Consider the following 16,831-nt stretch of genomic DNA (forward strand, 5'->3'; position numbering starts at 1 on the left):
ATGGCGCTGCAGGGCCCCGCTGTCGTGCTCGTTGCCACACAGCCAAGCGCAGAGGCGATGCTGGTGCCGGGTGGCAGTTCTGAGGTGAGCTCTGGGGCGTGTGGTTGGTCATCACTGTCTTGCTAAGCTGGAGCTGCTGCCCACCCCGCTGGGGCCGTGCTGGGGGCAGTATTCCCAGTGAGGAGGGCTAAAAGCTTGTGTATTTTTGTTCACATTCTCAAGGAAGGTAAAGGCACAACGATTTGCAAGGGAGATGTTGCGTGTTAGGCAGTGTCCAAGTTTCAGACTTGCAGGAACAGGCTGCTGATAACGCTCTTGTTAATCTTGTTTCAGGCTGGCATTTCGAGCAGCCTGCTTGAGGCAGGTGCTGCTGTGAATGCACCTGCAGATGCCTCTGGTCAGTCCCCAGCTCACTTGGCTGCTTGTGGCGGTGAAGCATTTTTCCTGCTTTGGCAATTACAGACAGGAGCTAATTTGAATCAACAGGTAGAAGTACAGAAAACTGGTTTCTCCTGCTTGTAATCTGGCATGTCATTTAGTTCAATATGCATTATTTACTTACTCATTTTAGGATTTTTATGGATGGCTGTATTGCAGGAAGTATCTGGAATTGCTTCTTTCAGAGTAACTTTATTCTAATATCAACCAGAAATCCTCCTTAAATGTGTGTCTGCGTCCTTAACCAATAACGCTCTGTACTGCCTTCAGCTTATTTTGTATTGCTAAGTGTAACATGATTTTCACACTTGCTATAATGCTGGCTTATGATTGTTTCTGGCAGATGTCAAAACCAGAACTTTATTCTGCTTTTCCTCTTCAATTTTGACCCTGCTTCCAGTAAATGTAACAATTTTTTCCCATTTGCTTGTATGTCTTGAATTTTTGTGGCAGCAAGTTGTCTTGCTCAGCAATCCCTGCACAATGATGAAAGATGTTGTCAGTGTGCAGACTATTCTGTGTAAATGATCTTTCGGAAAGTAACAGACTACACTAAACATATTTAATTGTAATTACTGAGTGCACTTTTCTAGCTACATCCCTTTATTTGTCTCTTCAACTCAAAATCTTGTATCAGAATAATACTCCATAAAGAGTGATCTTGGAGAACAAGAAAGCTTCATGCTATTCTCCTTCCTATAAAATATTGTGTTTTTTATTTTTAGGATTGCTTTGGAGAAGCCCCAATTCATAAAGCAGCAAAAATTGGGAGTTTGGAATGTCTTGCTCTCCTTGTAGCTGGTGATGCCAACATTGAGTAAGTTAAGCTCTTTTTAATCATTTCAGAATCAGTTGACAAACCATGATTTTACAGAGTTCTTTCTTTCTTGTGCATGCTAATAAATATGAGTACAGTTGATAGCAGCAGTCCTAAAAGCAATATCAGAAGCGCCATACACATGAAAGCTGGTTATATAGACCCTATGCTGTTGTTTCCTTCCACATTAAAGACCTCTTCACAGTAGCTGCTAAGGGGACTGAACTCATTGTAGATTCTCCTTGATAAATTTCCATTCCGACTAATGCTGCGCTCATATTGCTCATGTCAGATACCCGAAGCCAGGCAGAACCTGGTGACAGGCTTATTTAAAAATAATTATTCCTTAATGCTGTTAGCACCAGTCCTCAGTATCACTAGATCCCCCGCTATCCTCGACAACCCTTCTTGTTGCTGAATCTTCGTGCTTGTTTTTGTACTTCTGTTCAACCTGCCAGCTGATCCATGCATGTTGCTAACATGTTTCCCAATTTAATTTAGTGCTTTCTGGTAATTATGTGTTTTAGTTTGTGCAACGACAGTGGACAAATGGCAGCAGACCTTGCCCTGGCTTACAGCTTTGTGGAATGTGCCAAGTTCCTCACAACATTTCACCACCTGCAAACTATGAAACCAAGGGGGCAGCCTGGCTACACACTGAGGGACAAAGAGGGCTCACTGAGAGGAGATCTAGCTGCCCAAAAGCAAGAACATGAAATTACCGGATCCAGTAGCAGGCAGAGGAGAAGATCAGATGGTGCGTAAGATCACAGGCTTACTGCAGTTCAGAGTATTTTTAATCCAACAGTTTATGATTTTAATGTTTAAGAACATCAATTTGGCAATAGTTAGAGAGCAGTCAGATTTAGTTACCTGCCAGCAAGCCCCATCTTGCATACATATTTAAGGTCAAGTTAAAATACTGTATTGGGTGGGGAATGCCACTGAAAAAAAGCTCTTCTCACATAGAAAAAAAGAAATCCTAAGTACTCACTGGGGACACAGCTGCTGCCAAACAGCTGTATCCTAATGTTTTGATGACACTCTTTGCTTATATGACAGTTGTTATTGCCTAGCTGACAAAACAAACAGCTTGTAATCCCAAAAGGAAATTAAGGAGAATGTGAAGTCTGCAGCAACATGACTGGACTATGAACAGAGCAGCCTGATTGATGCTGTTACACTGTCTCCTTCTGAGAAGAAGGAAAGCTTCATGCTTACTTCTCAAAAAGGACTGATTTTTCTCTCTAGAATAGTTCTATTTACACAGCTATAAATAAATGAGCCTATAACAACTTACTCTTGTACTTTTTTGTCTACAACTATGAAAACAAAGTAGATAAAATGGAGTGTGTGCAATGATTCTTCTCCTTCCCCCCTCATCCAAAACACTGTTATCTACAATAAAAGCAGTAAACAGTGCCTCTGAATATGGACCACACAGCACAATACAGGTGGCTGTGTGGAATCTGAATGATAGAGTTCATCTTTCTAGTAAGAAAATTTCATAGAATTAAATTGAAAAGCGCAAGTCTTTTAGCATAACAACTTCATATTTATAGAATTTTTATCCTAGTCAAAAGAAAACTGTTTGTTATTTAATGAATCTATTTGTACAGAAATACAGTTCACAGTAGCTCCATTATATTTAAAGGTTTCATTTTTTCCTTAAGTTTATTAATTTAAAGCTATTTAAGTAATATTTCAATTTGACTTAAAGCTTTATCCAAATCTTCTGTATACAACATAAATAACAAGACAGTTATATCCTGATCAGCTAGTATTCTGGTTCAGCATGTTTCAGCATAAGATTAGAATTTAAATAGTTTTTGGTCGCTGTGGTAGACACAGGTTATAATAAGCATCCTTGTTCCAAAACTCTGGGCCCTTCCATCCACACCAACCCTGCACAAGAAAGAGAGATGCAATTAACAATCTACTATGACTTCTGTTTTTCATATCTGCTACTATGGGTTCTATTTAACTAATTTTAATCTGAGTCATATGAATTATTTTCAGATATTTATAGAATGCTGTGTGATGCACCTAATTTTCAGAAAGTACATTCTTAGAAAGACATTAATGGAAAGCACTTTACAGAATCTCAAGTCCTCAAAAGTTCTGCCGAGTTACTCATGAGGTTACTTTTGTCAAATATTTTTAAGTTACTTTTTTTTTTTTCACATGTTCTTTGATCAATATGAGCAATGGCTTTCAGATTCAATGCTTCTTATGGAAGCTATTCCATAACCAACATGCACACTGGCAGGCACCTTGTGGTGAGGCATTAGAATACCTAACTGCGCAAATAATACAGGAATTGTGTGCCTTAGAACAAGAGCTCAAGACAGCCTGTGTGTTAAATACGCACATGGTCAGTCCTGACCACTAGGAAATGCTGATGACAGCCTTCCTTAAACTCAGGCCCTTGTTTAGTAATAAGCAGAAAGCAAATGTAGTTTCACTAAATAAGGAATTCTGTGTATGTCTCATCCTTTTAAAATGCCGCTGCAAAAGCTGATTACTTCTTTTTGTATCTATTTCCAGCTTGACTATTATGGGGCTACCAAAACATTTCAGCAGCTTTTCAACTGGGTCCTAGTCACAAGGCTACCAAAGACACAGAAGTCACTACTGGCAACTTCAAGAACAGTGAAGAAAAAAATGACAAATTAAAGTCTGAGGTACTTAGCCCCTTTCCTGCTTTTAAGTTTCTGACACTAGGTTTATTGTCAGTAATCTGCAGGACAGGTAATCATATCTAAAGAAAATAATATTAACTCATTAGTTCTTCAGAATTCTCCCTGATTTGCAGAACATCTCAATAACTGCCTTTTAGACTGATCTGACAATGCTGAGTATTGGTATGCTCTTTTTTTAAAAATCTAAACAGTAACAGCAATTTACAAGCTGAGTAGATTTTTCTCTTACAATCAAAATATATTTACTGTACATATTACTGAATACAAGGAGAAAGTAAAGAACTTTTCTTTCTACTGTAAGCAAATTTGTATAGCACAAACTACCTAGAATCAGTTTCTTATTCCTCCCCTACAAGGAACTGAGGAGCTAAAGAAAGGCCAACTCCTACATAAGCTCTTTCCACTCCTCTTTGGCTATATGCATTTATTTAATGTCAAAACATGCAAGTGTGTGTATATACACATTTATATATATATATATATATATATATGCACATATATGCACATGTCTCACCTTTTCCAAAATAACATGCAGATCTTCTCCTCCAGTGTAATGTGGATCTAAAATCAAGTATTTTATGTGCCCTGTAATCTCATTCCAAGCCACTCCTAATATTGTGTGAGCCAAAACACCTCCACCTGAATGGGATGAAAACAAACTGCTCAGAATTTTCACTGAGATAAAATGCAACTATGTAACAATGCCCATGTTTGCTATTAACAGATTGCCCTAGCTTGGTTATCAAAATGATTCTGAGGCTGTACTATGTAAAATTCTTCCTACTGTTAAACAATATTATTTCTAAATTAATTTACTAATTTTTACTTTACTTACTGAACCTAGAGAATTTACTTTCCAAATTTCTTTCATGTCAGCATGGCAAGTTAAATTCTCAGCACTTCCACCAGATGAAGTGAAGCATATTTCAAATACCTGGGTAGCTGACTTTTTCTTTACAGAAACTTAAATGTAGAAAATGAGTAAATGAGTAAAATTCCTGGATGTAGAAGAACTAAAATTAGAACATAAAGCAGAATTACTGGATAAGAGAATCTGCTGTTTTCAACTAAATTCCAAAACTGAACATTAGAAGTAAAGAAGTAATTTCCGACTCCACTTCCTACAGACAGGGAAAGGAGACATTTTGAAGAGCAGGTTACAGTTCCACTCTTCCATGTTTTCTTTTCCAACAATTGCTAGCATCGGGAGTGACTTCCTTGGGCTATTGCAGTGAAGACTGCTCGCAACAGATTAGCAAAAAAACAAAACAAAACAAAAAAACAAAGTCACAGGAGAACCTCTTATGGTACTTTTGCAATTCCTGACAGGGGAAGTTGCAGATTAAAATATTTTTAATATAGGATCTAAACTCCTGGAGTTCAGAGAGAGGCTGTTAATAAAATCAAGAACATTTCATACTGAATTTGAACTTTTGGACTTTTGGCATCTCTGTAATTTGAGAAAGCAACACTGTACAGATTTCCAGCTAGGAATTGCTGAAGGAGAGGGAAGTTTCCTGAAAAAATAAAACAAACAAACATCCGGACTATGTATCCAGACAGCATACTTCTCAAAGTAAATGAGGTGAGTTGGAGATCCCATAAACCAAACCTATCTGGGAAACATGAGACTAAGACTTTAGCTACTGTGTTAACAAGGAAACTTCAAGTCATTGAAGGATAAAAAGCACTGACTGAAAACTAAGCACAGGAAATTAGAATTTGCCTTGTTCATTTACTCTTACTGATAACCAGCCTATTGTATTTCAGGGACAACTCCTGGTGGGGCAGGGAAAGAAAGCCAAAGGGAATGGCTTACTTAGAAACACAGTTACATACGGAATGATAACAAGAAGCCAAATGATAAAGTACAATAAAAACAAACTGCTAAAGCAAAAGAATGGAAAAAGTCTTTGGATAGCACAGGCACCATATAATTGGTTCTCACCCATTAGAAAAAAAAAAAAAAAGAGACTCCTTTTCTGGGCAGCTGAACAGAAAAATTTAGGTCATTACAGTTTCTTCTACTTCTGGAAACAGCCTGACCTGAATGGCACTGTCAATTCCATACTTGCTTATTATCAAGACCACACTGAATTTAATTATCAGAGATGAAAATGATACTTTCGCTATTATTCTTCATTTTCTAAACCATGCTTATCCTGGGAACGTGACCATTAAAATTAAGGTATTCTTAAAAACAGTACATTATCAACATTTTTAAGTATTTAAATATGTATCCTGGTCTTAAATAATTTGAATGAGGAACAATACCCACCTCTTCTAAACTAGATTGACACTACCACTCTGTGGTGGAAAGCTAGGTGGGAATTATAGGAACCTCCATTCACTTGACATTCTGACTTTCAAGGTAATTTTTAAGAATACCATTCAGCCTGACTGCTGTTACCAGGTTTAATACTCGGATCGGCCAAAATACTCGAGAATTTTATTGCATCTGGACTCCTGATTAAATCTTGTAAACCGAATCAATTCTGCTTAAAATGAAATTGTAAACACATGCTGAAAACAGCGGTGAAACACACACTGCCATTCTTCAGGAACCAAACACTTACCAATCATAACTGGAGTTCCTTCTGTACTGAAATGGTTAGCAAGTTCTCTTCCCTGCAAAGCTAGTTCAGAACCCTGGCTGGGGAAGAAATATAGCATTAGAGTTTTCATCTTCATGAGGCTTTATTTCCTAATTATCCAACATGCTAATTAACTAAAAAGGTAGATAGCTGCTTACATAGTGGCTTAGATTATTTTTTTCAGCAGGTTAAAACAACTGAACAAAAAAGAAAACCTCCTGCAATAATTTGCGCAAAAAAAAAAAAAAAATTATGCAAGACAGATTCCAGTTGAGCCCATGAAGGTGCTGTGACCTGAGCAGCCACCAAAGCACCTGGAGTCCCCCAGATCCTACCACGTGTCTGCTGCTTGTCAGACAGTTTGTAACCCCTGTATCTCCCTTCAAGTGGCTGGAAAACTGACCATCGCATTTGTCAGCAAGTGAAAGTCTGGAGTAACAGACCTTCATCGTAAACGTAACAAAAATGATGTACTGATAAGGGGGTTAATAATGACGTGGCTTAAGAGGCGCATCCACTTTAACTGCACAAGCAAATGCAGTGCAATCAGTCCATCTAAACTGGCTATAGAACAGCTTTCTCATTTATTGTTAGCAACCTGGTGACAGCAACATGGACCTGAGCTAGGTTTAATTTCCCAGCTTTCCTTTTCAACTGTGGGTCCCAGGCACAGCCAAGGAAGTATGGCTATATGGAAAGGAAAGGCACACGCACACAACACATGCTCATATGCCAGGATTTGGAAGTGAGGACACATGGCAGAGAATTGGTCTCCTTGGAAGACTGACAGCACTCTCAAACAAGGTGACAGAGGCTAGACAAGGAAACAAACACATGCATTTTATTAATTTGCTTCTATATTTCTTCATATAATGGTCAAATCTTTTGGAAACCCTATGAAAGCCAAGGTGACTGCTTTATCTATATGAAATCCCTGGCCAGAAGGATTAAATGCAGATGGAGTACAATACTGACAATACTGAACTCTGGGAATACTGGCTTCAGCACTGCTCCTGCTGGTGCAGCTGTGAAGTACTATTTCCATAATGAGTTTGTGAGGTGCTAGCCGGAATTGTGCCCGAGAGAAAATCCTTTCCACAGACAGCTCAGTGACCAGCTCTAAAAGGTCCATCAGGCTGCATGACATCTCTCCTCTCAGCATGGGAGTGTTTTATAATCCTGAAAAACATCGGGGCTCCCTCATGGCAGCACGCTGAGCAGCTCCCCCCTGTTCACAAAAGCCCCTATATTCTTATACACAGGGATAAAAGCCTTTGCACGAGCAGGTCTGACACAGCTGCTATAAATAGCAGGTGGATCATCTACAAATATAAGCTCTGGAACAAAAAGATGAAAATTGGTTGTATAAAACTTTACAAAATATTGAAGAAAAACTATTTTCCTCATGCTAGGAATCACTATCACTGTGGTTATATCCCCTTTTAGAATATCCACAGCAGAATATAGTCTAAATAATTACAACTCATGAGTAGTATCTTGTTTGACTAGAGTTTTCTTTCAGGCTATATTATTAATATTCTTCTTGATTCCATTATTGCATTTTTCAACACAACACACTGAGATTTTTTGGTCTGCTTATAGCTATCTAGATGACAAAAGAGCAGCAGTCCAGTAATCCCATTTCAGATAAATACTGAACATTATTCTTCTCCTCCCAGAAATAAGTGTAGGGTCTTTACTGTGTATAAAATTTTCCGAGTGAGAACAAATCCCTTATTTTATCTGTCATGCAAAACCAGAATAGACACTACTATTTCCAGGCTGCTCAACAATTTGCTGAACTAAAGGGCTAGCTCTGTGGATGAACTAACAGTTTACTGCTAATGTGCATTCAATTCGTTATGCCCTGGAGGGTGTCCTGTGTGTGCCTGTTACAAAAATTGTTTCTGATGCAAGGGAAATTGGCCAAATTCCACATTTTGCATGTCATTAAGCAATTCATAGGAACTGCAAACTTGAGCCTGAAGCCCAGGAACTCCTTAGCTTCAGGAACACCTTAGCTTGTGAACAGCTTCACTTTCCTCAGCACATCTTAAAGCAAAAATGGGAGTTTATGAACAAGGAAACCTTAAAATGTCCTGTCGGACATAAATGATCCCTTTTATTATCCCTATTATCCCATGTACTACAAAGCTATCTAGCATCCTAAAACATCCAGTCTCTTTAACATTATCGACCTATTAAACTGATACAGATTCTTACCTGACAAACAGTATTTTTGATGTTATTCCAAAAAGTTGGTTCAAAACGAGCTGTACCTCAATAGAGCCAATCCATTGCCGTGAGCCAACAAATGCTGCTGGTTTGTCTCCAGCATCAACCAGTGCCTTTAACATTAAAAAAAAAAAAAAAAAAACACTACACCATACAGTAGGCAATCCCAGCATTTTTCGTGAACGTACAGGATCAGCTTAACCATACAGAACATGGTTTGAAAAGGACTGGTCAAAAGCAGACAGACAGATACTGAATTTGGACGGTGCATTCCTGTTTTGGAGGTGTCGCTTGAAGACACAACACAGCACAGGCCAGAAAGCCCCCAGTGCAAGTCTGGCTCCACTGATGGACTCAGAACTGGGATGATGATCCCCTATTATTTAAGTGCATCATTTACATCCCAAGAGTCACTGAAAAGGGTTAAGCACCTGGACAGCTATTCAAAGTACCTGGATAACTATTCAAAATATCTTAGATCCCCCCAAAAAAGTATCCTGAAGAAGATGCCACCAAAACAAAATACATGGAGGGTAGGGGTTTATTTTAAATTTCTCTGTTCTTGGAGACTTGCACATTGCATACAGCATTGCAGAGAAGGGCTTTCTCTGCTCCGTCCATACACAGCCCACGAAGGGGCCGAAGGCCAACGAATTCTTCTAGGAGTCTAAAATACTATAAGATGATTTAGGTAAGGACTAAAAAATGTTTATGAAATTGCAAATTTTACTTAAGTGCTTACATTGCTATTGATGCAAGTCCTCTTATGGATTAAACAGGCTTTGCTAAAACTTTAAATAAATTTAATATAATGCACTGAATTTACAAGAAAAAAGAAATGCAGAGCTTTTTCCTAGGTACTCAACACTAACTACCCAACTTCTTCGGTTTTGGCTCAGGAGTGGTAACATAACTAAACATACACAGATGTGCATTTGAATTTGCAGAAGAAAATATGAATTGAAAAATAAGAGCGTTCAAAAAATGCTCTTATTGACAAAGTTGCAAAAGAATGCAGTGAATTAATACACAGCATCTGCGCATTAATCCAGCTGTAACTGGATTAGACAAGTCAGTTTTAAAACTGCTTTTAGTCTGATGGATTGGGTTCTTTGCTCTCTTTCTTGTGGCAAAAACAGTGACAATGTGTTCTAATCTGCGTTTCTAATGCAGTGTTAATCCAAGGAAATAGAAGACTATTTTAATGAATCTCATCTGTATAGATAAACTGTTGGAAATGCATCTCCTACAATAAAACTTGTCAAAAGTAACAACTCAGAAGTACTACAGTTCACTTCAACAGGTGAGTTAAATATACCAACACAATTCTGAAGTCTCAAAATACATTACTTCTATATTTAAAAATACGGTAACCTACAGAAACTTTTCTAAGCAATTAAATATACATAAATTACAATTAATTTGCAGAATTTTCATTTGTACCTGTTGAATTTCCTTGTGTGTTGGTATAGCTGCATCCATGTAACCTTGGTGCTTGAACCAAGAGCAGATAGTCTGCAAAGAGCGATAGGCACAGCCCCACCCGCTGTCATCAATGCGATCCTGCATATAGTGATGGTAACTGTATATGCCATGTACTAAATAAACCTGCACACAAATAAATAAACAAATAAATAAACTGCACCTAATCCACTTGCATCCATGTTCAGAGAAGCAATTTATCTATGTCACTTGCATAGTGACAGCTTTCAACTGAGGACTATGGATCTTTGAAAAAATTGAAGGTTTGTAAATCACATACAATCACTCCTCCTTTCCTATCTCCTAAATATCACCACATTCACCACTTTAGTTTATTTGTCCTGGTTCTGAAAAACTTTAAAAATACATATTTAAGATGTGAGGTAAACATTAGAATAGTGTACATTCTTTTGCAGCAAACAAACAAAAATATTCATTAAATTATTTCTTTTAGCAAATCTCAAGTAAAATAAATAAATAAAACTTTCTCACAAATGTTTCAACTGCAACTTACCACACCAGAGTCTGTACCAGGGGGATTAAGGTGTACATGTGGATTTCTGAGATATCCATCTTTATATGGCTCATCTGGAAAATGATAAGCATTCGCTCTCTTGAAATATGGTCTGTCGCATGGCAGATTGAACAACCCATGTAATTCCTACACGCAAGTTAGGATAAAATGAAGAACACAATTCAAATTTTGGATTAAAGTTAACAATACTTTTGAACTAATAATAATGTCATAACAGACTTTTAATATATACGTTAACAACTGTAATTAAACAGTTTTTAATCCACTAATATTCAGCATGTATGTTTACTAGCAGACCTCAGCTCTGACCAAGGTCACAAGGCTTCCCTCCTATCTGAAAGAGCTCATTCTTTAGCCCTGTTACTTTATGCCCATTTTTCTGGTGCTGCATTCAAGATTTCATGACAAATTGAAAACATGGTAGAATACACCATATTGGAAAAGGTGTATATATATATCTCCATGTATAGTATATACACTGAATTTAAATCTTAAATAATATTAAAGACATATGAATAAGCATATGCTGAGACAAAGAGAAAGAGCTAGTCTCTGAATGTAAGCAGATTTAATTGCTTCTTAAATTTCTTCAGCACTATTTACAACACAGCAACAATATCAAGAGATATGCTGTCTTACTTCCCAGTGTAAGGACAAAAGGAATGATAAGATCATCTAGGATTGCCTCTGTATCACAGGAAATACATTTCCCTCAGATGACCCAACATGGAAACCAATTACGTTAGTTACAGATTACACTTCAGGAATCACTAGATAAAACTGCACAACCCAGAGACAGAAAGCAGGGAAGATTTATGTGCCACCATTGTCTGGGGCCCAAGGCAAGGAATAGATTAGGCCTGATACACACAAATGAGTGCAGAAGGAAATGAAAAATCCCCAAACCCTCTCTCCATCTAACCAGCTAGAAGATTCTTCCCCTGCTCTTGGTATGTGAAACACTGCGACTGTAACCGTATCTGCCTGATTACCAGTCATCCATCCAAAATTAATCTTTGTGCCACATCATAACCTCTTCTAGCTGTGCCAACCACTGGTGGTCCAAAGGAAGAAAAAACAAAACAAAACAAGAAAAAAAAAAAAGGAACAACAACATAGCTAAAGTCCCTTATCCATAGAGCACAAGAAAAAATCCTAAACCCCTCAGGCAACCAGCTGAAGATTTTAGGAAATAAAGCACAAGTAACCTTGAACACAACAGTGGAAAGGGAGAATCCAACACACTCACTACCAAAAAAGACCAGAAAGGACTACTGTAGATAGAAGTCTATCTAAAAGAAAACCCATGTGGTTTTAAAGTCTCTGTTGTACCCTTATAAAGAAAAAAAATCTGATATATTTTATAAAATACTCTTCAATAAGTCAAGCTTACATATTCAGTATACTGTTTCAGTTATAATAATAGTTAAAACAAACCTGCATCTGTTAATATTTATTCCACAACAGCTAAATGAAAAGCTTTACCTTTCTGTAACTTTCCAGTTGATCATCTGAAATACCTGTAGGATATGAGATTGTTACAAGGTGATTTTTTCCTGGTAACATGAAATGAAATTGTTCTGGTACCACAATTGATGTTCCCTTCCTGTATTTCATGATACATCTTTCCATGTCAGTTAATTGCCTGTGAATTGCATTCACCAGGAGATTCCGTACACTGGAAAGTACAAGGGAGAGTACTTATGAAATAGAACAATGATGCTTAATCTTTTCTCCCAAAGCTCTGTAAGGTCATACTTCCATTCACCAGACTGAAAATATCTCAAATTCTACTGTAAATACAGTCAAATTCCACCTATGTAAAATACTATAAGCTACTTTAATGAACGGGTTAAGAATGTAATAGCTTTACTCTATCATTTTCAGGAAAAAGCACAAATGAAAGTAAATTGAAAAGTCGTGAGTTCAGAATCATACATACTTTCCCCAAGTTTCTTCTGGAGAAATAGATACAACAACATCAACTGGTAAGGTCATATTAACATAGTGGTGTTCTTTGCTTTCCCGTTCAATGACTGGAGCCAAAGGAGCTAATGAAGATGTCATCTCTAACATCAGGTCTATATTGACTATCTGTTGCTGCTGCTGCAAAGAACAAAGACACCAAATTTACACCTCCAACAACACATGCACCAATAAGGCAAAATGAATTATATATGGTGATTATAATCAATTCAACAAAGAAATAATTTGATAAAAAAGTAACAGTGTTAAAAATCAAAATTTCTATACGCTGATCTGTTGTAGATAGATCTTTGCATTAATGCTGAAACTCAGTGATTCTAAAGAGCTTCATCTGTCATGCAAATGTCTACCTGTGCAGAGAAGGTTATGGAAAGCAGATCTAGTGATTTTCAAATCACAGAATGGTTAAGGCTGGAAGAAACCTCTAAAGGTCATCTAGTCCAACCCCCTGCACACGCAGGGTCACCTAGACCACGTGGCACAGGACTGCGTCCAAGCGGGTTCTGAAGATCTCCAGAGAAGGAGACTCCACAACCTCTCTGGGCAAATGATTTGTTGCTTGTTATAACTTATTAGTGTGGTGGGGCACGTACCGTATCTTGTAACTTTTTATCCTTCTTTTTGCCAAGCTTTCGTCTGGTCTCATCATCATGATCATATCTAAGCATCAATAGAGAAAGAATTTCTATAACATGAAATTAATGTCTTACAAGTATACACATATATACGTATTTAATATACTTACTGTATAAATCGTATTATCTCCTTACAAGCAGAGACATCAGTCAGTTCTGATGGCACAGTGTTCATGCCGTTGTTTGGCCACACATAGACGGAGCTGTGGCAAATCCGTAATACGAGAACATCTGAAGACAGTTTGTTTGCAAGATCACTGAAAATATACTTTAATGCCTCTTTTGTTGATGCCTCTAAAACAGAGTAAGGACATAATTAGCTTAGAAAATTCTCTTGTTTTTATGATAGTTGCTAGATATACATTTAAAAGTGGCGTGTTTTGACTTTGCAAGCAAATTAAGCTTTCTTACGATCGGAAAAATGGCTATGTAAACAAAAATCAAGATTTCATCTTTTTCCTAACATGTCTGTTTCAAGCATTCGCATTCACACCTGCATGAATAAAAGTCTAATATTTCTAATAGTAACTTGTAAAATACAAAGAGCTGACAGAAACACAGAAGAATAACCTACATTGTAGCAGATTCTCAAATCAGTAACTAACCATGCCTTCAATTTCAGACAAATTTCTAGGTGTAGACATCTCTGTAGATATCTCTGAACAGACGCTTCTCTGTATGCTTGTATTTTTATTTCTGAGTAAATTTTGTTAAGACTCAGTTTTACTCATATCTTACTGACTCTGTATCACTATCCAAAAATGTAAACTTAAAGCATATTAAGTTTTTGGAAAAACAGGACCTACACTTAAAGAGTAGACCTAATTTTAACCAACATACACCTGTAAGCAAGTCACACACTGGCCAGGCTGTGTTTTTACTTACTGCTATTGATTCTTGTCTTTGAGAACTTCATTTGACTTTGTAGCATTTGAACCTATTACTTACAACTTCAACCAATACTGGATATGACTGAGAATTTTTGCACATTACCAGCATTGTTTTTCTCACTGAGGAGATCAATTACCAATATCCAGTACCACTCCCCACCCAAAAAAAAAACACCCCACTTATCTAAGTCTCTTCCAGAAGGAAGACCCGATTGTCTTCCAAGTGATCTGTCATATTCACACACTGCAGTATTCTCTATTTAGTAGAATATTATGCTGCACTGACTCCATCACTCTGCTTCACTATGGTTAAAATTCCCTACTCAGTAAACAAAGCCAAAGGTGTGGGCACTCCTTGAGGATGCAACAAAACATTACTATGCTTTAGGCTAATCTATTCAACACTTCCATTCCACATCATCAACTGAGATTAAAGTTGAAGTTCCAAGTATCATTAACAATGAATTTAAGAATTTCTAGCGAAGACTTATTCATCTAAACACAGAATGACCACAAAGCTATAGGTGCCCTCGTCTGCTCCAAGGAGTCCTGCACTCCTCCCTACGATAGGGAACCACGGATAGCCTTAAGCAGATTTTCTGAGGTGAAATCCACACTATGGCAAAGATGAAGAACTAGAGAAGCCTCTTAATGACATATGGTTTTGTTATCACTTTCAACTGCAGTAGCCAACCATACCTAAATTTAGTAAAGTAACTAGTCAGCTAGTTTATCATCTCTGTTTGTCTAGTGGACTGGTCCACAATGTTAGGATCAAGTCTCAGATCATGTTGGAAGTGATTCCAATACTAGAGTTTATAAGCAGCACAAATATGTAAATAAAATGGCCTAAAATGTTAATTTCAGCATTGTTCAAATTAAAAACATAGTGGAAGGAAGGTTGACAGAGGAGAAAAAATAGTACTCTTTGGAATTCATCCTCAGGGGGTTAGGAAGAAGCACTTAATATGTGCGGTGAAATGCCAAAAGAAACCCACCCCACCATTGTAGGTAGTTAATTAAGCTCTATATAAATACCACACTTTAATTAGGAAACCTATGATAGTCTTACAGACATACCATCAGTAGTTGCAAGTTGGAATGCCAGATCCAAGCCTCCTCGTATTCTGAAGAGTATGTCCATAGCTTCCAGAATTACCTAGGGAAAAAGTAATAAAGTTATTACATGTTTTATCTCACGTTACAATTAAAGCACAGTTCTCTGAACACTTCTATCTGTACATAAAAAGCTTTGTTTATATGCTTTTCAACACCTAGAAATATTTTGGATAAACTGCAAACTTTTTTTTTCAATGTAGAGGTTTTATATCCCATTTTGAGAGCTTACTTTCAATAAGCTGGGGACTGCTCTGACGATTACAGAGCAAAAAGATAACTAACCAGAGTTACAAGGGTACATTCATCTTCACTAGGAGATCACAGCTTTAGGAACAGAAAAAGGAAGAGGGAAAGGAAGAGCCCTCAGGCTGATGTTTCACGTTAGACAGCAGCACTGCTCAAGCTGGCACAAACATTTACCAGCTAATCCTTTCCACTTCCAAGAACTGTACTGTTACATAGAGGAGCAAAAGCTAACTGACCAAGAGGGGCTGCGTATGACCAAACCTAGCAGTCCCCCAAACAACATGATTCACAGTCTTGGCTGTTGTGAAAAGATTGCAAGAGTAGTTACAGGAAGACCATAGGCAAAGATTCAACTATGTCACTGCCTGCTAGCCAAGCACGGGAACCTTCCCCATGCAACACTAGACGTATTCATGAAGCAAAACAAAAATAAGACCAATTGCATGCCACAAGCAGCCCTTTCCTAGGAGTCTAACCCCAAGCCCTCCTCAGAGGGCACGCTGGAAGGACCACTGTGGTTTTTATGCACCGTTTTTACGCAGAATGGTTTTTACGCAGTTTTCATCCCATCACAAAAAAAAAAAAAAAAAAAAAAAAAAACACGTTTTTTAAATGAAACCCACGAAGAGAGCTCCAGACACCAGGCTGCTGTTAATGGCAGGGTTTGCATTTGAACGACTGCAACATAGGAACGGAGGTGAGGAAGGGGCTCTGGAAAGGTAGTCACGGAGGGCTTGGCACGCAACCCAACGCGCTGCCTGGCTAAGGGGCCTGCCGGGGAGGACGCATCCGCCACCGCGGTTCCCCCGCGGGGAGAAATCCGTTAAAAGCTGCTGCTCCCGCGCACGACACGAGCCGCGCGGCCTCACACGGGGCCGAGCGGGCACCGCGGTCCCGCAAGGGCCGGCGGCAGCGGCCGCGCAGCCACGAGGGCCAAAGCGACCCCCGTGCCGCCCGCCCCGAGGGCGCCCCGGCCCCGCGCGGACCCTGCGGGCGGGGCGGCCTCACCACGTCCGTGAGCGGCGCGCCGGGCCGCAAGCTCCTCGCGCACGCGCAGCCCCGCCCTCCCCCCCCCCGGAGAAGGAGATGGATGGTAGTGGCCAGCCATCACGTGACCGGCGCCCCGGGGTGCGCGAAGGCGGGTTTCCCTGC

At 38.7% G+C, this 16,831-nt stretch overlaps 2 protein-coding genes across 2 annotated transcripts; one reads left to right on the forward strand and one right to left on the reverse strand.

Moving 5' to 3' along the window:
- ANKRD37 (ankyrin repeat domain 37) lies at positions 1–2,020 on the forward strand. Its single transcript, XM_088524787.1, has 4 exons — positions 1–84; positions 334–486; positions 1,164–1,255; positions 1,783–2,020. The coding sequence occupies exons 1-4, from the start codon at positions 1–3 to the stop codon at positions 2,018–2,020; spliced, it is 567 nt and encodes a 188-aa protein (XP_088380913.1).
- Positions 2,021–2,884: 864 nt separating this feature from the next.
- On the reverse strand, positions 2,885–16,757 carry UFSP2 (UFM1 specific peptidase 2). The gene is made up of 12 exons (XM_088524650.1): positions 16,688–16,757; positions 15,395–15,473; positions 13,535–13,718; positions 13,383–13,449; positions 12,746–12,903; positions 12,289–12,481; positions 10,783–10,929; positions 10,230–10,394; positions 8,775–8,899; positions 6,534–6,610; positions 4,472–4,596; positions 2,885–3,160 (listed from the first exon to the last, which is right to left on the reverse strand). Exons 2-12 carry the CDS (start codon positions 15,456–15,458, stop codon positions 3,074–3,076), a joined length of 1,392 nt encoding a protein of 463 aa, XP_088380776.1. The 5' UTR covers positions 15,459–15,473; positions 16,688–16,757; the 3' UTR covers positions 2,885–3,073.
- Positions 16,758–16,831: the final 74 nt, after the last annotated feature.

This window comes from Tinamus guttatus, unplaced genomic scaffold (assembly GCF_059628265.1).
Source record: "Tinamus guttatus ecotype Peru unplaced genomic scaffold, ASM5962826v1 Tinamus_guttatus_pri_ptg000213l, whole genome shotgun sequence".
NCBI lineage: Eukaryota > Metazoa > Chordata > Aves > Tinamiformes > Tinamidae > Tinamus > Tinamus guttatus.